Source organism: Mesoplodon bidens, assembly GCF_964165515.1.
Source record: "Mesoplodon bidens genome assembly, chromosome: 3".
Classification (NCBI taxonomy): Eukaryota; Metazoa; Chordata; class Mammalia; order Artiodactyla; family Ziphiidae; genus Mesoplodon; species Mesoplodon bidens.
The window spans coordinates 3,893,161-3,918,209 of NC_138178.1; the positions used below are offsets into that span (position 1 = coordinate 3,893,161).

A 25,049-nucleotide genomic window follows, 5' to 3' on the forward strand; every position below is an offset into this window, starting at 1 on the left:
TCACAAGGGCTGAACTAGTGAACTAATGTCCAGCAAGTACCAATATATGCTTTATCAGCACTTCCTTTCTCTGGTTTACAGAGCTGTCCATCCACTGATCCATCTATTCCTTCAATATGTGAGTGCTTCTTACGTGCTAGGCACTGGGTCTGCAGCAGTGAGGTAAAGTCTCTACCTTCTCAGAGTTTACAGTCTAGTTCACCTTGTTCCTTCCTCTCCCTTTTCTCCTAGATATCGATTCCAAACATTATTGGTGCTGTGGTCACAATCTTGAGGTTGCAAAAATTCCTTTGGAAATGGCTGGACTAGACATTTTCCTGATCACTTGCAGATGATTTAGCCACAGAAGAATTCCATAAATTTACTGAAGAAATATGCCGTGGTGGAAAGAGTAGGTATCGGTTTTAGAAGCCACGTGGCTATGGTCTTTATCCTGACGTTCTCACGCATTGTGAGTGTATCATACTTTTAAAAACACCTCCGTGTGAGATTTAAACAGAAAAAGACTTAAGAAAAAACTTCCTACAGTTCTGTGTTAATAACAACGGTGCGTTTCAAAAAACACTGTCTTGGAGACAGATTATTTCTAGTTTCCTATTTCAATCACAGGAAACTATGTGACTTTCATTAGGTCCCTTCTCCCTTTGAATCTTTCCTCACCTGTAACACAAAGAGTACGCCAAAGGTTTCCCGAGCTTTAAAGGAGAAATCAGCTCCGATACAGGGAACCTGTTAGTCTTATTCAACTAATTGTAAAAACGACCTGTGCGTTTTAAAGTTTTACCTGAGCATGTATGGATATTGCAAGACCATTAACCCAGCTTTTAAAAATGTGAATAATGTTGTTTATTCACAACCGAAGTCAGACCAGCAAGCCTAAGAGAGGGAAGGCAATTTCAGAAAATCAAAGGGTGGATAATAGGCCCAAATAAATTCTGGTTTCGTTCCTTGCTTTGGAGGTCACCTAGCAGGTAACTGATTGACTCCTCACCTTATTCAGGCTAGCACGACTCAACCCTCCCCAGTTGGTAACCAGCTCTGCCCGCCCAGCTCCGCCCGACAGCTGGATCTGTTGGCAAGTCCCGGAGGCAGCTCCGCCTCCATCCCCTTAAAGCGCCCGCCCAGGCCCGCTGCACGTGGATGCGCCGCGGGCGGAGCTGGGAAACTCCGGAGACGTGACGGAGAGGCAATCTGCGACTGCGGATTGGAGGGCAGGGGAAGGAGGGGTGGGCCGCATTGCAGGAAGTGACGCGTGCCGGAAGCGGCTTTCTGCCGAGAAATTGGGGTTGAGGGACTGGAGGTTAGGCCGTGGTGATCACATCTTGGTTTCCACATCTCTGCCCAGTTCACGGCGGCTTCACTCCTCACGGTTTTGTTTTGTTTTGTTTTTCCCTCTGCAACGTGAGTGGCGTTGCCTCGCAGTGATTTCCGTGGGCGTCGCTAAAGAAGGACCTGGGAGGAGAGGAAGCCGCTGCAAACTGGCCAAGCTCCAGAAGGCGTGGAAGTTCCTCCGCGTTTCCCATTTTACCTCGGCGTGAGCAGCGCGCTCTTCCCGGGCATTGGTGGTCCCGGCACGTTGTGGGTGGTATCCATTGCCCAGACGCTCCGTGTAATTAGGAGAGAGGAAAACCACCGGTTTCCAGCATTTCTCGTGGAGGAGGAGAACTAAGCGATAGGAAAATGTCTATTTTCCCTAAAATATCTTTGAGACTTGAGGTTGAAAACTATCTGAAAGCGGGCTTTATGAATAAGGAGGTAGGTCAGATAAACACGTTAGATGCTGTTTGCAAAAATTCAAATACTTACACGCTCTAGAGAAATAGAAAAATAATCTAAAATGCAGTCAAATGTGTACAGCCGTTGTTTCTTAGTATTCGTCTTTCCGAATGTAAAATATGCTAATATCTTTCTGCAGGTATTTAATGAATGCTTTCCGAGCTAAGAGGTGTATGGGGTGTATGTTTTTTAACATTTAGGAATGGGAAAGGAGGGAGGGGGAAAAAGCGGTTGTGTGGCGGCAGGAATGCACTGAAAGGACTACAAGGGTGAGCAAGACAAGATCCCCGTCTCGGAGAATTTAAGTTCTGTAGAGAAGAAACGCCTGTACTCTTAGAGCGCCTGCCCTGGCACTCAGGTGGAAGGTTTACTATCGTTCAGTGAGTGCTTCTTAAATGCCACCAGTCGTGCTAGATGAACTGCAGACCTTTACATCTTAATCTGCGCAGTCTTTTTTTGGTAGAGATTTCCTCCCCATTTTTTTTTTATAGGTGAGAGAACTGAGGGTCCAAAGAGCGACGTTACTGAATCAAATTGACACCGCTGTCATGTAACTGCTGAAATGTGAAGGTAAAGAACTCAGGTCCAATGGGAAAAGGAATGGATTTGGGGCCCCAAGCCCCTGGTTTGCATCCCAGTGCTTTGAGTCAGTTACTTCACATTCCTTAACCTTGCTTTCCTTTTCTGTGAAATTTGAGGACGGTTAACAGTGCTAAAATGTCAAGGTGGTTGTTTTAACGTATGAATCGTAAGTGCAAACACCTGGCACCGTTTTGGCGCCTAATAGGTTTCCCACAAATGTTCCTTCTGTGCGCTGCTGGCAGTGCCGAGCCCAGAAGTCCTCAGTGAATGTTGATTGTCTTTGATTGCCAGGCCTGTGCTCTCTCCACCTTACCATCCCGCCTGTAGGCAATTTTGTATTTTCCAAATCTTTGGTTTTCTATTCGAAGTGAAGCCGCATAAATGCTACTCGTTTTCAAAGATGTTGGTGAAGCCATGACTTCTAGGTTTGATTTCTGCATTTTATTTCCAGAGGTTATGTTAAGGGGCAAGACAGTACGGAAGGAGAAAATACCTTCTTGATTTCAGAGAACTTATAGTATATGGAGCGTATTAAGAGAAATAGAGGCAGTCAGCAGTTTTTTTTCCCCAGCAGTTTTTAAAATGGTTAACATTGTTTTATAAAAAAAGATTCAAATGTCTGTCTTTGACACCACTTCTGCCTCAAACCCACTAACTCTACGATTTTACAAAAAGAAAAACCATCCCTTTGTAAAAAGTATCAAGGGTAATGGAATATTCAGTTAAAAAAAAAACCAAACCTTGAGAGAGTACTAATATTTTTAGGCTAGTGGATTAGTAGGCTGGCAAGTGGTTTATGAAGATTCTGTGAGGCAGGGTGTGGTCAAAGATAACCAAAAATGGGGAAATGCGTGTCTCAAAAGCTTTAGTTAATTACAAGGAAACTTGGTCATTTGAGTCTTTATAACTTTATTTCTGACAGGTATCTTGCTACCTGTCTTTTTTTTGGACAATATCTATCTGTTGTATTTAATAATACCATATTAAGAAGCTGATGTTATGGGGCTCTTTGGGTGATGGTATCAGTGTTACTTACTCTTCAAGTATTGGTGTTTTAAAACGTTACTAACCAATTTGCTCTGGGATACGAGGTTAGCTAGGAACTAGTTCTACAGAAGTGATGTAACAGTTAATGTTTTTAGAAATAACTAGAATGAAATCCTGAATTTATATGAATAAATGTAGCAGATATGTTAAAAATGTTAATAATGCTTTGAAGTGAGGCAGTGTTAAAAAAATTTTTTTTTAAATTATTTATTTTATTTTTGGCTGTGTTGGGTCTTCGTTGCTGCGTGCAGGCTTTCTCTAGTTGCCGCGAGCTGGGGCTGCTCTTTGCTGCGGTGCGCAGCCTTCTCACTGCGGTGGCTTCTCTCGTTGCAGAGCACGGGCTCTAGGCGCGCGGGCTTCAGTAACTGTGGCTCACGGGCTCAGTAGTTGTGGCACACGGGCTCTAGAGCGCAGGCTCAGTAGTTGTGGCGCACTGGCCTAGTTGCTCCACGGCACGTGGGATCTTTACGGACCAGGGCTTGAACCCGTGTCCCCTGCATTGGCAGGCAGATTCTTAGCCACTGCACCGCCAGGGAAGCCCGAGGCAGCGTTTTCTAAGCCCTTTTTGTCTGCTGTTTCACTAGGTGTTTATTAGCATAACCCTGTGGAATATCGCGATTCCCTTAGTGTTATTAACACATAAACAATGCATAGAAGTGAAATGGAACCGAATGATTGCCGAATGGTGTTTCATTAGTTGGGACAAATGTATAGACATATATCCTGCTTAATGTTTTTAATTTGTATAATGAAACTGAAACATTAACTTGTTCTGTTCTTCTTTTCAGGTTGTATCTGCTTTAGGTAAAGAAGAAGCAGAAAGGAAGTTTGAAACTCTGTTACAGAAGTTGTCCCACCCTCCATCATTCACTACTGTCAGAGTAAACACGCATCTAGCCTCAGTACAACATGTGAAAAGTCTGTTATTTGATGAGCTTCAGAAGGTTCGTGCACATTTTTGTCATTATGTACAGTTAGATTTCTACAGTTTGTGTCATGTCACTCCTCACTAATATGTGAACGATATACTATTACAAGTTTACACATAAGGAAATTGAGGATCACGCATGTTGTTCAGGGTTACGTAGTGAGTGCTCATGCTAGAACTTGAACCTAGTACTTCTGATTCTGAATTAATTTAGTGACTGGATAGGTCACTCGACCCCTCTGGGCCTCCATTGCTTTGTCACTAAAATACATAAGCGGTCCATTCTAACGCTAAAAGTCTGTGATATTGTAATAAGCAGCATATAATGACCATGAGGGCAGATGACGTAGCCAGGGTGAGCCCAGAGGTAAGGAGGTGCCTACTGATTACCTGTAGGATTATATTTTTTATTTTAATATAATTTAATTAAATATAATAAAAGGAGGAAAATAATATAAAGATATATTTTAAAGATAAAGCAACACAAATTTTTTTTTGTTCAACCAATAAAATAGTTTTGGCATAATACTCATTTTCTGTAAGTGAAAACAGTATTATAAAGTGGCTTTTTTTTTTTTTTTTTTTTTTTGGCGGTACGCGGGCCTCTCACTGTTGTGGCCTCTCCCATTGCGGAGCACAGGCTCTGGACGCGCAGGCTCAGCGGCCATGGCTCACGGGCCCAGCCGCTCCACAGCATGTGGGATCTTCCCGGACTGGGGCACGAACCCGTGTCCCCTGCATAGGCAGGCAGACTCTCAAACACTGCGCCACCAGCGAAGCCCTATAAAATGGCATTTTTAAAGTTCCAAGCAGAAAAATAATATTGGAATTTTCTTGTTTATATTGTCTTCTTTGCTTTCAAAAGCTGTACATTTTCTAAGTGAAATAAGTCAGATAGTGAAAGACAAATACTGGATGATATCACTTATGTGTGGAATCTAAAAAATACAACTAAGTAGTGAATATAACAAAAAAGAAGCAGATTCACAGATATAGAGAACAAATAAGTGGTTACCAGTGGTGGGGGGGGAGGGTCAGTGTAGGGGTGGGAGTGGGAGGGACAAACTGTTGGGTGTAGGACAGGCTCACGGATGTGTTGTACAACATGGGAAATACAGCCAATATTTTGTAGTAACTGTAAATGAAAGGTAACCTTTGAAAACTGTATTAAGTCTTTTAAACCAGAAAGAAAACCCCAAAGCTGTGCATTTTGTGTTTCATACACTGTGCACTGAAACTTGCCTCCAAAGAAATGTAAGATGGAGGAAAACAGGTGCTTGGAGGGGGTACTTCGAGTTGTATTTTGTAGTTATTAAATCTCTTTTAACAAATAACCATGATGGGTGTCAGCAGACCTATTTCTACGTAATAACTGCCTAAATGAAAAGGAAGAGGTAAGCATGCTTAAAAGACTTGCATTTGTATATCACAGGCTGTGTTATCAGTTTACTCTGGATATAACTTACAGAAAATTTCAGAGAATTTTCACTGGTATTGATTCTTTTTTAAAAATTTTATTGATGTATAGTTGATTTACAAGGTTGTGTTAATTTCTGCTGTACAGCAAAGTGACTCAGTTATGCATGTAAATATTCTTTTTCATATTCTTTTCCATTATAGTTTATTACAGGATATTGAATGTAGTTCCCTGTGCTGTACAAATAGGACCTTGTTGTTTGATTCATTTATTTTTTGTCTTTAATCTCATTACATTTATGGAATGTTTATCATACTCTCTTTAAGAACAGTTCTATGAACTTCCAGTTGTGAGGAGGTGACCAGGTTATAAGAAGAACCAGCTACGATTTCTGGCTGTTTGAGAGCAAAACTCAGTATAATAATTTTAAATAAGACTTGGAGAAAGGTTAATCTGATTTTTAATAAGAGTGGTAATTTTATTGAGAGTAATGGCATTAGGCATCAAATATAAGCAGTTCCTCAAAGCAACGAAGATTATTACTTTTATGTAGTCATGCATGTAGGTTTTCAGTATGAAGGAAACTGTTCTGAGGCCCGTAAGGTGTCCATAACTCAGGCAGATCCAGATTGTTTTCTTTTCTAGCAAATTATTCCTAGAGCTTAGATAATCTAGGATCCCACTCTGATGGGAATAGAAGATCTCAGGGGTTGTATCTAAGAGCAGGCAGATGAAATCACTCCGGGCTTTTGAGTCCCTTTCCTTGAAGGTTAAGATAAGACTGAGGAGATTGGGTCATGGGCACTAGATAAGTATCTGGTGGTTTGAGCAGTGCCTGTTTGCAGCAGGAAAGGAGATTCGCAGGAGGTTTTAGATTGTACATCTCCTTTATTTTGCCATGTCCCAAGCTCGTGTGTGTCCTAAAGACATATCCTGAACGGTATATGAGTGGGTACTTTGTCTCCAAATATCTCTGTGTCCCATATTGAAATTTAATCATTTAAAATTTCATTTGACTGGTGAAGGGTGTGGAGAAACTGGAACCTTTATACGTTGCAGGTGGGAAAGTCAAGTGGTTTGGCTTCTTTGGAAAACAGTTTGGTGGTCTCTTAAAAAGTTAAACATAAATTTACTGTACAACCCAGCAGTTCCACTCCTAGGTGTCTACCCAAGAGACATGAAAACATACGTCCATGCAAAGGCTTGGGCATGAACATTAATAGCAGCATTGTTCATAATAACCAAAAGGGAGAAGCTATCCAAATGTCCATCGACTGGTGAATAGAAAAACAAAACGTGGTATGTTCACACAGGGGAACAGTACAGCAATGAAAGTGGTGAAGTGATACATGCTACCACTTGGGTGAACCTCAAAATCACTAGAGTGAGTGAAAGAAGCCACACACAAGACAGTCTGCATTGTATGATCCTGTTTATATGAGATGTCTCGAAAAGGCAGATACCTAGAGAAAGAAAGTAGGTTAGTGGTTGCCTGGGGTTGGAGCTGGGAACAGGGATTGGCTGCAGATGAGCATGAGGAATCATCGTGTTGATGGACAGGATCTAAAATTGGATTCTAGTGATGGTCACACAATTCTGTAAATTTACTAAAAATCACTGAATTGTGCATTTAAAATGGGTACATTTTATGGTATGTAAATTAGCCTCACTAAGGCTGTTTTAAAAAGGGCATGAGGTAGAAACAGAAAGACAAGCAGGTGATATGCTTGGTTTAAAAAAAAGTTTGGTGTTTTATGGAAGTTACAGATGTGTGGTTTTATAAAAGTTTTATTTCTGTATCATTTTAATATCTGATAAAAAGGGAGAGGAGGAGAACCTTGGCCTGAGGAGGATTGATCTCTATGTAGACTATTTCTATAGTATAAAGAAATAGTACTTCCAAAGCAAAACAAAAACAAATGGCAAAATTCATTCTCTTCTTCTTGGAAGGATCCATAGTCCGGATGCTGTAAGTTATCAAACAGTGAGAGAACATGAGGGAGAGAGGTTTGTTTGAATGAGTTTGCCCTTAAGATTTCTTACTATTCTGTTGGATATAGTTAGTTCACAGTAGCCTTTGCCTGGAAGAAGCGGAAGGCAGAAGAGCTGTTGACTTGGTAGAAATAGAGTTAGATTTCTAAAATCTGAAGACTTTTTTTTCTCTTATCAATTTAGAAATAGGTTGATTTTGGAAGTTTTCTGTAGGTAGTGTATGGATATTACAAGGCAATGCAAATATCTGTTATGGTCACTGCTCTTTGGTGTATTATGTGAAAATGAATGGGTTGATAATCCCTAGCCTACATGGCAGAGACTTGTTCTCCAGTACTTGCGTGTTGCCCTCTGATAGGGTACCCAGCCCTTGCTGTCCAGTCCACTCTTCCGCCTACAGCTGTGGTGTGCTGGTACATACTGCACAACCTACTTTCTGGAAAAACAATGCCGGTGTGTGGTGTTTGCTGAGTTTTGTGGTGTAAATGCTCCCACTCTGGTCGATTTCAAGCTACCAGCGTGACCATGGAGTTGGGAAGAGCTGCACAGAGTTGGCTCCCATGAGACTGGGAGTTGGCCCCAGCACCTATGCCACTGGCCCTGCACTTATTTCCAGTCTGAAGACCAAGTATGGTAGAGGATACTGAAAATCCTGAGCCTTTGCCAGGAAGCATCATCCAACCGACATGGCATCCAGTGTTGATAATACATAATAAATAGCATTTAATAATCTCAGTCTTTAATGTCCTATTCATGCAATTCTATATTGGATACGTGTTTTCAGAGTTAGTCACGTAAGGTCAACATGGTTCATGTTTACAAAGTCAAAAACAGTAAGCAAAATTGAGCCTTTTACTTGTAAAGAAGTCAAGATACTTGAGAATCAAATTATAGAGAAAACATTGTTGTTTTGAAGTCTTTGATTTTTTATAGTATCCTGTGGAATAACGTGAAAATACCCTAAATCAAGCTCATTACCGTGCTCTGCTAGGTAATGACACTGAAAAGCTCTGTAATTTGAAATTTAACCAATATATTGATTGCTTTGTAATCCTATGTGTTTATTTTTAACAGCAGTTTAATGGATTAAGTTTTCCTATTCTTCAACATCCAGACCTTCAGGATGTCTTACTTATTCCTGTTATTGGACCTAGGTTTGTAACTCTTTCATTTTCAAATTGTATTCTTCTAAATAAAAATGTCACAGGTTCTTTTTTACTGTTTAGTGACAGTACTAAGTTTCTCCATTATTAGCCATTTTATTTAGGTAGGAATTCACAAAGTTGATAAATGCTGACTCTGTAGTCTTTCATGGAAAATATTACAAAAGAACACTAGGAATGGGCCCAGATACCTTGAGAGTAATGCATTGTAGTTGCATTTAGTGCAGTGATTGATTTTTTTTTCTGTGTTATATCACGTTTTCTTTTTAAACATCTTTATTGGAGTATAATTGCTTTACAATGTTGTGTTAGTTTCTGCTGTGCAGTGATTGATTTTTTTCCATTCTGTAAGAAAATTACTTTTACGTTTACTTGTATATCTTGATTCCACTGCTCAATTAAAACTTTTCTGAGCTACAACAAAAATACAAAGCAACGTTTCCTACTTTAATAATTGATATGTTTGTAAAATTTTATTAATTCACAGTTATGTTTAATTACTGTGTTTGTTCTCTGAGTAGAACAGATACTATGTGTTTGGAAGGGATGTGTTTAAAAATTGAAAAAATAGGCTTTTATATTATAATGGGAGTTGTATTGAAAATCCCTAATTGTGATAAAAAAATTTTTAATACCCCTAAGACTTATAGTAAACATAAAAATGCTCATTTTGTTAAAGCTTTAAAGTAATTTAGTGGTCAATAGTAGAGCAGTGGTTTTTGGTTTATCCACGCAGTGGAACATTATATGGCCTTTATTTTTTTTATATGGCCTTTAATGTGGGAGAATTATATGTACAAATAAAAGGTGATGTTCTCGATAAATTATAAATTTATTTTTTGGGGGGGGCTGCATTGGGTCTTCGTTGTTGGGTCTTAGTTGCTGCACGCGGCTTTCTCTAGTTGCGGCGAGCGGGGCCTACTCTTCGTTTTGGGCACGGGCTTCTCATTGCGGTGGCTTCTCTTGTTGCAGAGCTTGGGCTCTAGGCGTGCAGGCTTCAGTAGTTGTGGCTCGTGGGCTCTAGAGCACAGGCTCAATAGTTGTGGCACACGGGCTTAGTTGCTCCGCGGCATGTGGGATCTTCCCGGACCAGGGCTCAAACCCGTGTCCCCTGCATTGGCAGGTGGATTCTTAACCACTGAGCCACCAGGGAAGTCCCTCGATAAATTAAATACCAAAAGCATGTTGCTCTGTGTAGGAATGTAAGAAATCACATTTCTTTTGCAATTAAAAAACACACACAACTACAGATTTATAAATATTTATTTATATATGGGAAAAAGTCTGGAGGGTATAACATACCCAACGGTTGACAGGGATTAACTCTGAGGAAGTTGGATTAGGAGAAACTGGGTAAGAGGAGATTTTCACTTGTAACATTTCTGTCTTATTTATTTATTTATTTTTACCATAAGCACGTATTACTTCTGCAATTAAAAAAATTGATTTTGTAAACTCCCTTTTTTTTGGCTGTGTTGGGTCTTAGTTGCGGCATGCGGGATCTTCGTTGAGGCTTGCGGGATCTTTCGTTGCAGCGCGGGGGCTTCTCTGTAGTTGTGGTGTGTGGGCTTTGTAGTTTGCAGCACGCAGGCTCTCCTGTGGCATGTGGGATCTTAGTTCCCCAACCAGGGATTGAAACTGCGTCCCCTGCGTTGGAAGGTGGATTCTTTACCACTGGACCACCAGGCAAGTCCCGATTTTGTAAACTCCTTCTTCTAGCTCTTTGTTAAGGGGGAATTTGCATTAGTGAAATGCAGAGATCTTAATTAAGTGTACTGTTTGCTGAGTTTTGGTAAATTCATACAACTGTGTAGTCAAGACTCACCCCCATCAAGATATACACCATTTCCATCACCCAGAAAATTCTCTGCATTCTTCCCCCCTACCAGGAAACCACTGTTTTGATTTCTTTCATCTCCTAGTTTTAAACCAATTAGTTACTACAGTTGATCACAGTCACAGGTCTTTTGAGACCTGTGATTCATTTCAGAATGTACTGTGGACTCCACAGTTTTCCATAATCCTACATAACACTACACTATTTTATTCTTTTTACTGGCTATGTAATAATCCTTTCATCTGTTCTTTGTAGTGAGCTAAACTACTCATTAAAACATTAGTGGGGACTTCCCTGGTGGCACAGTGGTTAAGAACCCGCCTGCCAATGCAGGGGACATGGGTTTGAGACCTGGTCTGGGAAGATCCCACATGCCGCAGAGCAGCTAAGCCCGTGCGCCACAACTACTGAAGCCCATGCCCCTAGATCCCATGCGCCACAACAAGAGAAGCCCGAGCACTGCAACAAAGAGTAGCTCCCGTTCACTCCAACTAAAGAAAGCCTGCGCGCAGCAACGAAGACCAAAAACGCAGCCGAAAGTGAATAAAAAGTTAAAAAAAAAGTTAAAGCATTAGTGAACTATAAAACACAAACGGTGAGTTACTACAGGAAAGCACTAAGAAATCTTTGAGGATTGTGGATTCATATACCTACCTTTCATTTCTAAAAGGAGCAGTTCGGCTCTTTTTTGTCTTTTAAACTCATCATCACTTTTATTAGGTATCTTTTGACTTTCCACTATGAAAATTGAAGAAATTCTTATGCTTGAATTTGCCCTAAAACCTCCACCAACCAATTTTTATTTACTGTTAGTTTTTTAACAATGTAAAGCCTTGTAACATTTTTGTTCTACAAGCATAATTCAGATGAATGCAGTGCTTGCTTGTAGCCCTACTGGCAGTTTATTTCTGACTTCTTTATCTTAATTGATCTCTTGGTTGATCGAATAGCATCATTTAGCAGGTCTCCAGCACCTCCTCCCCTCCCCCCAAGTATGTCTCTTGTACGCTCTGTTTCCTTTCTCGCTTGAGAATTGCTTGTTGCCTTTATATTTAAACAACAACTTACAGGCTGATTATAGTCATTTCAAGTCACATGTTATTTCCCTCAGCCCTTTGTAGACACTGCTTCTACAATCTTATGGCCTCACGTGTTGCTATGAAGAAGTCTGAGGCCAAAAGATATTTTCCCCCTTACAACAGAATCTTGATTTTTCCCTTGGAGATCTATGGGATTCTTAAGCACTGGACTTGAGAAACTTCACTGGGATATACCTTATAATAATAATAATATAATAATAATTGTTATTAATATTTATAATAATAATTATTCTCCTTAGTTTTCATTGAAATGCAATGTAATTTTTAAATTACAAGTCTTCTGGTAGTTCTTTGAATATTTTTCTCTTACATATTTCTGCCCTCTCTGTTAGGAGGACACTGGTACTCTATATGTTGGTTTTCCAGTACAGATGCTCCCCGTGTTGGGACACCCCGAGACAGCCCAGTGTCTTGTGATGGGCTGGAAGGACTCAGCACCTAGTCAGGCTCATGGCGGGGATTTATTACACGAAAGGGGTACAAAAGCAGAATCAGCAGAGGGAAAAGGCATGCGGGGTAAAGTCTGGAGGAAACCAGGCGCGAGCTTTCAGGAGTCTCTCCCCATGGAGCTACCAGGACAGGCTTCATCCTTCCAGCAGTCAGTTGTGACATGTATAGAATCATTGTCTATGAGAGGAGCCCATTAGAGGCCCAGCACCCAAGGTTTTAGTTGGGTGCTGATCATCTGGGCGCCCTCTGCCTGGCAGGTAGTGAAATTCCTGGCTCCCAAAAGGAAAGCAGGTGTTCAGCATGACCACACAGCTTGGACGAACAGTTTAGGAGCAGTAATTCAGTCTTCTAAGAGGCGGTTTTATATCAGTGCTGGGAACTGTTTGCCAGTCAAGTTTCCAGATGCTGGCCGAGGGCCAACCTTACAAGCAGGCCTTTCTAAGAATAGCTGTCACAAGCCTGTTACATTAACTCTTTAATTTCAGAAGATTTACTATCCTTTACTTGCTGAGCTTGGCTAGTTCACTTTTGCTCTTTATTTTTTTAATCTTGTTGTTGTTATTATATCTCTTTTTAAAGGTTCCTTTTAGTTTCTTTGAAACTACAGAGCGGTTATTTGAAATTCTGCCCTTTTTTGGTCTGTACATTTTGTACTGCCTTTTGTTTATTACAACTTTGTTTAGTACTATGGACGTCCCTCGGTATCCGTGGGAGATTGGTTCCAGGATACCCCACTGCCCCCCAACATACCAATAATCACAGATGCTCAAGTCTCATATAAAATGGTGTAGTGTTTGCATATAACTCATGCACATCCTTCAGTATGCTTTAAGTCATTTCTAGATTACTTACAATACTTAATACTATGTAAGTAGTTGCCAGTGCACAGCAAATTCAAGTTTTGCTTTTAGGAATTTTCTGGAATTAAAAAAGAATTTTTTTTTCATCTGCGGTTGGTTGAATCCATGGATGCAGAACCTGAGGGTAGACAGGGCCATCTGTATCTACACATAGTTCCCAGTTTGAATGAATCCTTGAATGAGAACTTTCACATAGATTCACCTAGTTTGCACTTCGGGTCAAGTGTATACCTAGACAACTCATCAGATGTGTCTTTCAGAAATACTTTCACCAGGTCTTTCCTAGTGGCACAACTCTAGTCCTGGTGAGCTGAGCTGAAGAAGCCTAAGGCTCTCTGTGAGGGGGTCCAGCTCATAGCTTTTTTGTTGGGGGCTTTAATTTTTGTTTATGCTTAGTGAACTCAGGGGAGGAGTGACAGAGTTGGTTGCGCTTTCCCTTAGCTACTTCTAGGCAGTTTGTCCAGTTGCGTTACAGAAAACACAGATTGTCTGCTTGTGCCAATTTTGCCAGTCCAGATCCTCTTTCATCTTTATCTGCAGGGAACGGGACACTGACAAGACATTCCCAGATTCTCCTTTTTTCTGTCTGACCCTCTGGTCCTGGATCTAAGCAGTAAATATTTGTTTAGGCACCCAGAAGCCTTTCCTTTGCAGAAGTATTCATACCCTGTTGAGGAACTAGGTTTGATCCAAATTTTACTGTGTTAGCTAATTATTCTTAATCATTTGGGTAATAGCTGTTTCTTAGTTTTCTTGCAAATGGAATTTTCTTTCAGGTTTTTCTTTCCCCATTTCTGTGGGCTTTAGAAAAAGGAATATATCTATACTTTTACTCTTTGACTAATCTTTTACTAGAAGCTCAACATCATCCAATTATTTAAGATATCATAACATAGGTTAAACTATTTATAGGCAGTAAACAATTTAAAAAGTAATTTCTCACCATAAAATTCAGGTTCCCTCATTTTAGTTAACATGCTATTTAATTTACTGATGAAATATATTTTAATGTTAGGAAGGTTTTATCACTGGTAATTAGATTGAACATAAGGTTGTAATGCTGATTTTGATGGTATCAGTGTCAACTTTATTGAAAAACGTAGAGAAAATTGAATGCCAGGCTTCTCTTCATACAAGAGTATTTTTTATTTTTTATTTTTTTATCAAATTATAGTTGATTTACAGTGTGTTGTTAGTTTCAGGTATACAGCAGAGTGACACAGTTAAATATTCCTTTTCAGATTCTTTTCCCATATAAGCTGTTACAAAATATTGAGTATAGTTACCTGTGCTATACAGTAGGCCCTTGCTGGTTGTCTGTTTTGTGTATATGTTAATCCCAAACTCCTAATTCATTCCCCCCCACTCCCAATACAAGAGTATTTTTTTAAAAAATTTTTTATTGGAGTATAGTTGATTTACAACGTTGTGTTAGTTTCTGCTGTACAGCAAAGTGAATCAGGTATACATGTACATATATCCACTCTTTTTTAGATTCTATTCCCATACAGGTCATTACAGAGTATTGAGTAGAGTTCCCTGTGTATACAGTAGGTCCTTATTAGTTATCTGTTTTATATATAGTCGTGTGTATATGTCAATCCCAATCTCCCGATTTATCGTTCCTCTGCACCCATGACCATAAGTTTGTTTTCTACATTGACACGAGTATTTTCTTAATGTTTATTTTACTATTTATTTTTATTTTTGGCTGTGTGCAATTAAGTACCTTCTTACTGTTTTTCCTCCAATCTTTATTACTGTTCAATTGGAAAATCACCTTTAATGTTGCTTCACTCCTTTACTTAGAAACAGGTCAATAAAAATCAAGCTTTTAGTATTTTTTATGGCCCTATGTCAGCTTTTACATTTCCTTGCTAAAATTTCAGTGAAGCTGACGTACACCTTGACACTTGCATATGCTATCTTACATTTTTATACAATTACTTCTTGTGTTGAGGGATCCCCAAGACCACTCCCTGGCTCTGTGATTGCCTAGGAGGACTCAGAGGACTCAGCATATAATTGTATGCGTGACTATGATTTAATCAGTGAAAAAATCTGAAGGAAAATCAACAAAATAAAAGGTGCATGGGATGAGGTCTAGGGAAAACCATTTGCAAGCTGTAGGGTCTTTCTCCAGTGGAGTCATACAGGGTGCACTTAACTCCCTCAGTAAACAAGCTTGACAACTTGTATGTGAGATGTCACCAGCCAGGGAAGCTCTAATGAGACACGGCATCCAGGATTTTCATTCAGGGCAGGTTGTGTGGGTACCTCCTGCCTGGTATGTACCCAAATTCCAGCCTCCCAGAAGGAAAGGATAAAGCTGAGAAGTTTACTGAGGTTTGATCATTTGGAGATCATGGGAAGAAAACACACTTAATTCCCCCAGCAAGGAGTTATGACAGCACATGTGAAATGTTGCCAACCAGGGAAGCCCATGGGACACGCAGTGCTTAAATGCTTGTTTAGGGTAATCACATAGGCACCCCTGACCTTTGAAAAAGGCCCCTCTGAGTGTTGGAAGTGAGACCCAGGCTTCAGTGATTTGAGGAATGGATGGGAGGTGAGAATTTGGAGAACACTCAAAAATGCTGGATAGCAAAGGAAGAAAAGAAGACTTACCTTTGTCTAGTTTAAAATATTAATAACTTACTATGCACCAATCTACGACTTTAGAACTATTTTTGAATTCCTCGTATGTTGTTTGTTTTAGTCTTTGAAGGCAGGGACTTTATTTCTCTTCTCTCCTAATGCTATTATGAAACAGTATGGAACAGTAATGCTTGTTAAATGATGAAGCAGTTTTTCTTTTTTTCCTTTGGGGGTTGTGATTTTAATCCACATAAAGCTTCATTGGGTGATTAGAATAGAAACACTTGATCATGTCCATTCTAACATGAAACGCATCAGAGCGGGTGATGGCAGATACCAGGCTGGGCCCCAAGGGGTCCCTTTTCCTGTTCTACCCTGTGTGTCATTTCCTGTGACCTCAGTCCTGCCTAATTATTTTTAAATTTTGAGGTATAGCTGATGTATAATATAAGTTATAGGTGTACAGTATAGTGATTCACAATTTTTAAAGGTTATGCTCCATTTATAGTTATAAAATATTGGCTATACCATTGGCTATTTTGCTGAAATAATGCCATTTGCAGCAACATGGATGGACCTAGAGATGATCATACTAAGTGAAGTAAGTGAGAAAGAGAAAGACAAATATCATACGATATCACTTACATGTGGAATCTAAAAAAAAATGATACAAATGGATTTATTTACAAAATGGAAATAGACTTAGAGACATAGGAAACAAATTTATGGTTACCAAAGGGGAAAGGGGGTGGGCGAGGGTTAACTCAGGAGTTTGGGATGAACAGATACACACTACTGTATGTAAAATAGGTAACAACAGGACCTACTGTATAGCATAGTGAACTATATTCAATATCTTGTAATAACCTATATGGGAAAAGAATCTGAAAAAGAAATATCTATATCTATATATCTATCTATATAAAACTGAATCACTTTGCTGTACACCTGAAACTAACTCAGCATTGTAAATCAACTATACTTCAGTAAAGAAAAAAATATTGGCTATATTTCCTGTATCATATAATAGATCCTTGTAGCTTATTTTATACCTAATAGTTTGTACCTATTAATCCCCTACTCCTTTCTTGCCCTTCCGCACCTCCCTCCCCCCACTGGTGCCACTACTTTGGTCTCCGTATCTGTGGGTCGGCTGCTTTTTTGTTATATTCACTAGATTGTTGTATTTGATGAAGCAGTTTTTGGTGCCACTTACTATCTTGCAGTAGGATCCTCTTTCCATTTTCTTTTTCTTAAGTGTCCATCTTCTTTGTAATTAAAAAAAAACTATTTCTTCTGTACTTATCTTTTTTCAGCTTTTTCTCATTTATTCATTAGTGGCATTCCCATGGGACGGTGAAGACCAAAGAGGTTATTTACTTAGGGTTCAGATTGAAACACTGAAAAGGTTGATAGGCGTTGGAGGTGTATCACTGTTCACTTTCTCTCATCTTGCATCCCTAGGAATAATATAAAACAACAGCCCTGTGAAGTTATTGTTGGAGCCCAGTGTGGCAATGCAGTCTTACGAGGAGCCCACGTCTATGTTCCAGGAATCATGTCAGCCTCAAAATGTGAGTATAATGTTTAGGTTTCTCTGTAGAACTGCCACTAAAATTTATGTGTATCATCAAATGGAAAATTTATTAAATCAGCACTCAGATATATATCGGATTTACTTTAATAAAGATATTTTCCAAGTTTTGCATTTAGTATAGCCAGTTGAGGGATATATCTCACAAGGACTAATAAGTTAGGCATCCGTATATGGGTTTTGTGCCCATTTCTTTTATTCCCTTTGAGGACGTGTGTGATGATGTTTAGAGGATCAAGACTGATCAATAGAGCGTAAGATGTCAGTGAAATTTTGTTTTGTATTCTTTATTCTGTTGCCCTAAAACCTCAGGCTGCCGTCCTGTCATTTGTGAGGGCAACATTCGGAGCGTAGAATCTTAAATATTGGGATGAATCTTAGTATTCTTAATTTACTCTTTTTAGGGAATGTTAGGTTTGGGAAAAATAATTTAAATAGAAGATATCCTTCCTTTTCTGCTCAGCTAAAGACTTCCAGCTGAGGTCAGATGTTTTGAAGACTGTTCTGTATCTTTGTTTTCCTAGGGAGAAAAAAACATCAATTCGATTTATTGTTGGCAAACGTTTGAAAGTAAAAAGTTACATTTTCTATTAGGGGTTACAGTGAGACTGGTTAGTCTGCTTCATGCCCACTACTGATGCCCCTAGGCGTCCCCAGTCTTAAAGCTTGAAGACTTAAAAGCTTAAAGAATTTTCACTGTTCTGCCAAAGTACAGATAGATCAGTGTGATATGATTTTCTTCTTTCTCTAGTTATGAAAGGTGGAGATGTTGTTTCCGTGTACTCTGATATTAAAGGCAAATGTAAGAAAGGAGCCAAAGAATTTGATGGAACAAAAATATTTCTTGGAAATGGGATTTCTGAACTAAGCCGCAAAGAGATCTTCAGCAGGCTCCCTGAACTGAAGTATGTCAGCAAATGCCATTTGGGGGAAATAAGCATCCTTTCTGTGGTTCAAAGAAAATGAAAAACAACGTAAAATATATATCTAGAAAACTTTAATGATCAAAGGGCTTTTTAGTCCAGATATAGACGTGGCTGCCTTAACTCTGTTTTCTATTAACAGAAATATACTTCACCGACCTTAAAATATATATATATATATATATATCTAGTTGCATTATATGAATGATTTTTTTTTTTAGTATAAATTCAACTGGAAAATACTTTAACCCATATTGCCATTTTTGAGGGGAAAGTATCCTTTTAGGTAAAAGAGTAAATGCTCAGATTAAGGAGCCTATTGTATATTAAGTTGAAAAGTTTTGTATCTTTGGAAAACATTACTTATCTTGATAAAGGATGAATTAGACCACCTCTCCAGATCTTTTTTTTAGCAGTCTGTGTGAAGAGAAAAGCTTATGGTTTTAATATTAAAAAGAAAAAAAAATATTTAACTAAAAAATTTACCAGAAAGCCAGTACTCACATGAATGCTTGTGGTCAAAAATTAATGTTCAGACTTACACCGAATTAAAATCCAAGTTATGTTAAAATCATCTCCAGTTGCTACAGGTGCTGAACAAATTAAATCGGTGGACAATCCAGTTTCTTATAATTTTTAAAAATTGAAGTATAGTTGATTTATAGTGTGTTAATTTCTGTTGTACAACAAAGTGACTCAGTTATACATATACATTCTTTTTTATATTCTTTTCCATTATGGTTCATCACAGGATGTTGAATATGGTTCCCTGTGCTCTACAGTAGGACCTTGTTGTTTATCCATTCTGTATGTAATAGCTCACATCTGCTAACCCCAAACTCCCACTCCATCCCTCCCCAATCCCCTCCCCCTTGGCAACCACAAGTCTGTTCTCCATGTCTATGAGTCTGTTTCTATTTTGTAGGTAGGTTCATTTGTGTCTTATTTCACTTAGTGTTTTCAGGCTGTTTTAGGAATCCTGTGGACAGCTCTGTTACTCCAAAGTTGACAGCTGATGGAAACATGCTGAAAGCTGTGAATTTATCCTGCTCGGATAGAGCCACATCCCTGATTCCTGGGACAGTTTTTTATATTAAAGCAATTTGGATTTCTAGTTTATAGTTGAAAGCTGTGAACTTATCCTGCTAGGACAGAGCCACATCCCTGATTGCTGGGACAGTTTTTTATATTAAGCCATTTGGATTTATAGTTGAAATTAATTCTTCTAAAGAAACAGGCTGTTCTCTCCACTTAGAGATAGCAGTAGTTTCCAAATGGCCAAGAACAAATACTGTCTTCTCCTTGGAGTGCCTTCTGAAGATTATGCACACACCTGCTGTGTTAACCTTTGGGTCTGTAATGGGGAGTTGATAGGTTGACTGCTTCCTCTAGTTAGTTATTAGTGGTACTTGCTTTATCCTCTTATTTGACGTGGTGGTTCCAGTAACTGGGTCCACAGATTTCTGAGTACTCTTTTCTTTGTTGGTGGGAGTAGGAGGCAGCCATCTTTTAAGAAACTGTTGAGTTTAAAAAAAAAATTTATGTTTTATTGGAGTACAGTTGATTTACAATGTTGAGGTAGTTTCAGGTGACAGCAAAGTGATTCAGTTATACATATACACGTACCTATTCTTTTCCAGACTCTCTTCCCATGTAGGTTATTACAGAGTATTGAGCGGAGTCCCCTGTGCTATGCATGCAGTAGGTCCTTGTTGGTTATCCGTTTTAGATATAGTGATGGGTGCATGGTAATCCCAACCTTCCAATCTTTCCCTCCCCCCACACCTTTCCCCTCTGGTAATCGTAGGGCATTCTCTAAGTCTGTGAGTCTGTTTCTGTTTTGTAAATAAGTTCATTTGTATAATTTTTTTAGATTCCACATATAAGTGATATATGAAATTTGTCTTTCTCTGTCTGACATACTTCACTTAGTATGATAATTTCTAGGTCCATCAATGTTGCTGTAAATGTCATTATATCATTTTTTAATGGCTGAGTAATATTCCATTGTATATATGTGCCACATCTTCTTTATCCATTCATCTGTCAGTGGACACTTAGGTTGCTTCCATGCCTTGGCTATTGTAAATAGTGCTGCAATGAATATTGGGCTGAATGTACCTTTTTGAAGAATGAGTTCCTCCAGATATATGCCCAGGAGTAGGATTGCTGGATCATATGGTGGCTCTATGTTTAGTTTTTTAAGGAACCTCCATACTGTTCTCCATAGTGGTTGCACCAATTTACATTCCCACCAACAGTGCAAGTGGGTTCCCTTTTCACCACACCCTCTCCAGCAGTTATTGTTTGTAGACTTTTTTTTTTTTTTTTTTTTTTTTGCGGTACGCGGGCCTCTCACTGCTGTGGCCTCTCCCGTTGCGGAGCACAGGCTCCGGACGCGCAGGCTCAGCGGCCATGGCTCACGGGCCCAGCCGCTCCGCGGCATATGGGATCCTCCCGGACCGGGGCACGAACCCGTATCCCCTGCATCGGCAGGCGGACTCTCAACCACTGCGCCACCAGGGAGGCCCTGTTTGTAGACTTTTTGATGATGGCCATTCTGACTGGTGTGAGGTGATACCTCATTGTAGTTTTGATTTCTCTAATAATTAATGATGTTGAGCTTCTTTTCATGGCCATTGGTACGTCATCTTTGGAGAAATGTCTGTTTAGATCTTCCCATTTTTTGAATGGGTTGTTTGTGTTTTTGATATAGAGCTGCATGAGCTGTTTGTATATTTTGGAGATTAATCCCTTGTCTGTTGCATCATTTGCAAATATTTTCTCCCATTTTGTGGGTTATCTTTTCATTTTGTTTATGGTTTCCTTTGCTGTGCAAAAGCTTTGAAGTTTCATTAGGTCCCATTTGTTTATTTTTGTTTTTATTTTCATTACTCTAGGAGGTGGATCCACAAAGATATTGCTGTGATTTATGTCAAAGAGTATTCTTCCTATGTTTTCCTCTAAGAGTTTTATAGTATCAGGTCTTACATTTAGGTCTTTAATCCATTTTGAGTTTATTTTAGTATATGGTGTTAAAAAATGTTCTAATTTCATTCCTTTACATGTAGCTGTCCAGTATTCCCAGCACCACTTATTGAAGAGACTGTATTTTCTCGATTGTATTGTCTTGCCTCCTTTGTCATAGAATAATTGACCATAGGTGCTTGGGTTTATTTCTGGGCTTTTTGTCCTGTTCCTTTGATCTACAAGTCTGTCTTTGTGCCAGTATCGTATAGCTTTGATGACTGTAGCTTTGTAGTATAGTCTGAAGTCAGGGTGTCTGATTCTTTCGGATCCGTTTTCCTTTTTCAGGATTGCTTTGGCTATTTGGGGTCTTTTGTGTTTCCATATAAATTTTAAAATTTATTGTTCTGGTTCTGTGAAAAATGCCATTGGTAATTTGATAGGGATTGCATTGAATCTGTAGATTGCCTTGGGTAGTATAGTCATTTTGACAGTATTGATTATTCCAACCCAAGAGCATGGTATATCTTTCTATCTGTTTGTGTCATCTTCAGTTTCTTGCATCAATGTCTTATAGTTTTCAGAGTACAGGTCTTTTGCCTCCTTAGGTAGGTTTATCCCTAGATATTTTATTCGTTTTGTTGCAAGGGTAAATGGGATTGTTTTGTTAATTTCTCTTTCTGATCTTTTGTTGTTAGTGTATAGGAATGCAAGAGATTTTTGCATATGAATTTTATATCCTGCAACTTTACTGAATTCCTTGATGAGCTCTGGTATTTTTCTGGTGGCATCTTTAGGATTTTCTATGTATAGTATCATGTCATCTGCAAACAGTGACAGTTTTACTACTTCTTTTCCAATTTGGATTCCATTTATTTATTTGTTTATTTTGGATTCCGTTTATTTATTTATTTATTTATTCATTTATTCATTCATTCTTCTCTGATTGCTGTGACCAGGACCTCCAAAACTATGTTGAATAAAAGTGGTGAGAGTGGACATCCTTGTCTTATTCCTGATCTTAGAGGAAATGCTTTCAGCTTTTCACCACTGAGAATGTGTTAGCTGTGGGTTTGTCATATGTGGCCTTTATTATGCTGAGGTAGGTTCCCTCTATGCCCACTTTCTGGAGAGTTTTTATCATAAATGGGTTATTGTAAATTTTGTCAGAAGCTTTTTCTGCATCTATTGAGATGATCATATGGTTTTTCTTCTTCAGTTTGTTAATGTGGTGTGTCACACTAATTGATTTGTGGCTATTGAAAAATCCTTGCATCCCTATGATAAATCCCACTTGATCATGGTTTATGATCCTTTTAATGTATTGTTGGATTTGGTTTGCTAGTATTTTGTTCAGGATTTTTTGCATGTATGTTCATTAGTGATAATTGGCCTGTAATTTTCTTTTTTTTGTGGTATCTTTGTCTGGTTTTAGTATCACAGTGACGGTGGCCTTGTAGAATGAACTTGGGAGTGTTCCTTCCTCTGCAGTTTTTTGGAAGAGTTTCAGAAGGATAAGTGTTAACTCTCATGAAAATGTTTGATAGACTTTGCCTGTGAAGCCATCTGGTCCTGGCCTTTTGTTTGTTGGAAGTTTTTAAACCACAGTTTCAATTTCAGTGCTTGTGATTGGTCTGTTCATATTTTCTATTTCTTCCTGGTTCAGTCCTGCGAGATTGTACCTTTATAGGAATTTGTCCATTTCTTCTAGGTTGTCTGTTTTATTGGCATATAGTTGCTTGTAGTATAGTCTCTTATGATCCTTTGTATTTCTGTAGTGACCATTGTAACTTCTCCTTTGTCATCTCTAATTTTATTGATTTGAGCCCTCTCCATCTTTTTCTTGATGAGTCTGGCTGAAGGTTTATCAATTTTGTTTATCTTTTCAAAGAATCAGCTTTCAGTTTCATTGATCTTTCCTTTTGTTTTCTTCATCTCTATTTCATTTATTTCTGCTCTGATCTTTATGGTTTCTTTCCTTCTATTAACTTTGGGTTTTCTTCTTCTTTCTCTAGTTGCTTTAGGTATATGGTTAGGTTGTTTATTTGAGATTTTTCTTGTTTCCTGAGGTAAGATTGTCCCTCTTAGACCTGCTTTTGATGTGTCCCATAGGTTTTGGATCGTTGTGCTTTTGTTTTCATTTGTCTCTAGGTAGTTTTTGATTTTCTCTTTGATTTCTTCAGTGATCCATTAGGTTGTTTAGTGACATATTGTTTAGCCTCCATGTGTTTGTGTTTTTACAGTTTTTTTTTCTTGTAATTTATTTCTAATCTCATAGCGCTGTGGTCAGGAAAGATGCTTGATATGATTTCAATTTTCTTAAATTTACTGAGGCTTGATTTATGGCCCAGCATGTGGTTAATCCTGGAGATTGTTCCATGTGCCCATGAAAAGAATGTATACTCTGCTGCTTTCGGATGGAATGCTCTGTACATAATCAAGTCCATCTGGTTTAATGTGTCATTTAAGGCCTGTTTTTCCTTATTGATTTTCTGTCTGGATGATCTGTCTGTTGATGAAAGTGGGGTGTTAAAGTCCCCTACTATTATTGTGTTACTGTCAAGTTCTCCTATTATGGCTGTTAGCATTTGCCTTACATATTGTGGTGCTCCAGTGTTGGGTGAATATATATTTACAGTTGTTATATCTTCTTGGATTGATTCCTTGATCATTATGTAGTGTCCTTTTTTTGTCTCTTGTAACAGTCTTTATTTTAAAGTCTATTTTGTTTGATATGAGTATCACTACTCCAGCTTTCTTTTGATTTCCATTTGCATGGAATACCTTTTTCCATCCCCTCACATTCAGTCTGTATGTATCCCTATCCCTAGATCTGAAGTGGTTCTCTTGTAGACAGCATATGTATGGGTCTTGTTTTTGTATTCATTCAGCCAGTCTGTGTCTTTTGATTGGAGCTTTTAATCTACTTACATTTAAGGTAATTATCAATATGTATGTTCTTACTGCCATTTTGTTAATTGTTTTGGATTTGTTTTTGTAGGTCTTTTTTCTTACCTTGTTTTGTTCTTTTCTCTTGTGATTTCATGACCATCTTTAATGTTGTGTTTGGATTGCTTTTTCTTTTTTGAGTGTGTATCTATTGTAGATTTTTGGTTTGCGGTTCCCATGACTTTTATATATATATACAAGATTGTTTTAAGTTGCTGGTCTCTTAATTTCGAGTGCATTTCTGGTATCCGGCATTTGTACTCTCCTCACGATTGCTGGTTTTGATATCATATTTATGTGTGGATGATTTCCTACCTTTATGTTTGCTTTTACTGGTGAGCTTTTCGATTAGTAATTTTCTTGTTTCTAGTTGTGGCTTTTTCTGTTCCGTCTAGAGAAGTTCCTTTTGCATTTGTTGTAAAGCTGGTTTGGTGGTGCCGAATTCTCGTAGCTTTTGATTGTCTGTCAAACCTGAATGAGAGCCTTGCTGAGTAGAGTAGTCTTGGTTGTAGGTTTTTCCCTTTCATCACTTTAAATATATTGTGCCACTCCCTTCTGTCCTGCAGAGTTTCTCCTGAAAAATCAGTTGATAACCTTATGGGGATTCCCTTGTATTTTATTTGTTGCTTTTCCCTTTTTACTTTTAATATTTTCTCTGCCTTTAATTTTTGGCAGTTTGATTAATATGTGTCTTGGCATGTTCCTCCTTGGGTTTATCCTGTATGGGACTCTGCACTTCCTGGACTTGGGTGACTGTTTTCTTTCCCATGTTAGGGAAAGTTTCAGGTATTATCTCTTCAAACATTTTCTCAGGTCCTTTCTTTCACTCTTCTCCTTCTGCGGCCCCTTTAATGTGAATGTTGGTG

General features: G+C 38.7%; 1 protein-coding gene across 3 annotated transcripts in view; it reads left to right on the plus strand.

Annotated features, from left to right (window-relative positions):
• Positions 1 to 1,286: 1,286 nt before the first annotated feature.
• The window catches only part of NSUN6 (NOP2/Sun RNA methyltransferase 6), a 66,950-nt gene continuing 43,187 nt past the window's right edge, over positions 1,287 to 25,049 (plus strand). The window contains exons 1-5 of one of the 3 annotated variants that reach the window (XM_081229324.1): positions 1,287 to 1,755; positions 4,194 to 4,349; positions 8,817 to 8,896; positions 17,215 to 17,324; positions 18,096 to 18,249. In XM_081229324.1, the coding sequence (XP_081085450.1) occupies positions 1,681 to 1,755; positions 4,194 to 4,349; positions 8,817 to 8,896; positions 17,215 to 17,324; positions 18,096 to 18,249 (575 nt within the window). In that variant the 5' untranslated portion in view covers positions 1,287 to 1,680. Of the gene's footprint in view, positions 1,756 to 4,193; positions 4,350 to 8,816; positions 8,897 to 17,214; positions 17,325 to 18,095; positions 18,250 to 25,049 lie in introns of those variants that run through there. The other 2 variants (XM_081229325.1, XM_081229326.1) reach the window with 2 other exon arrangements.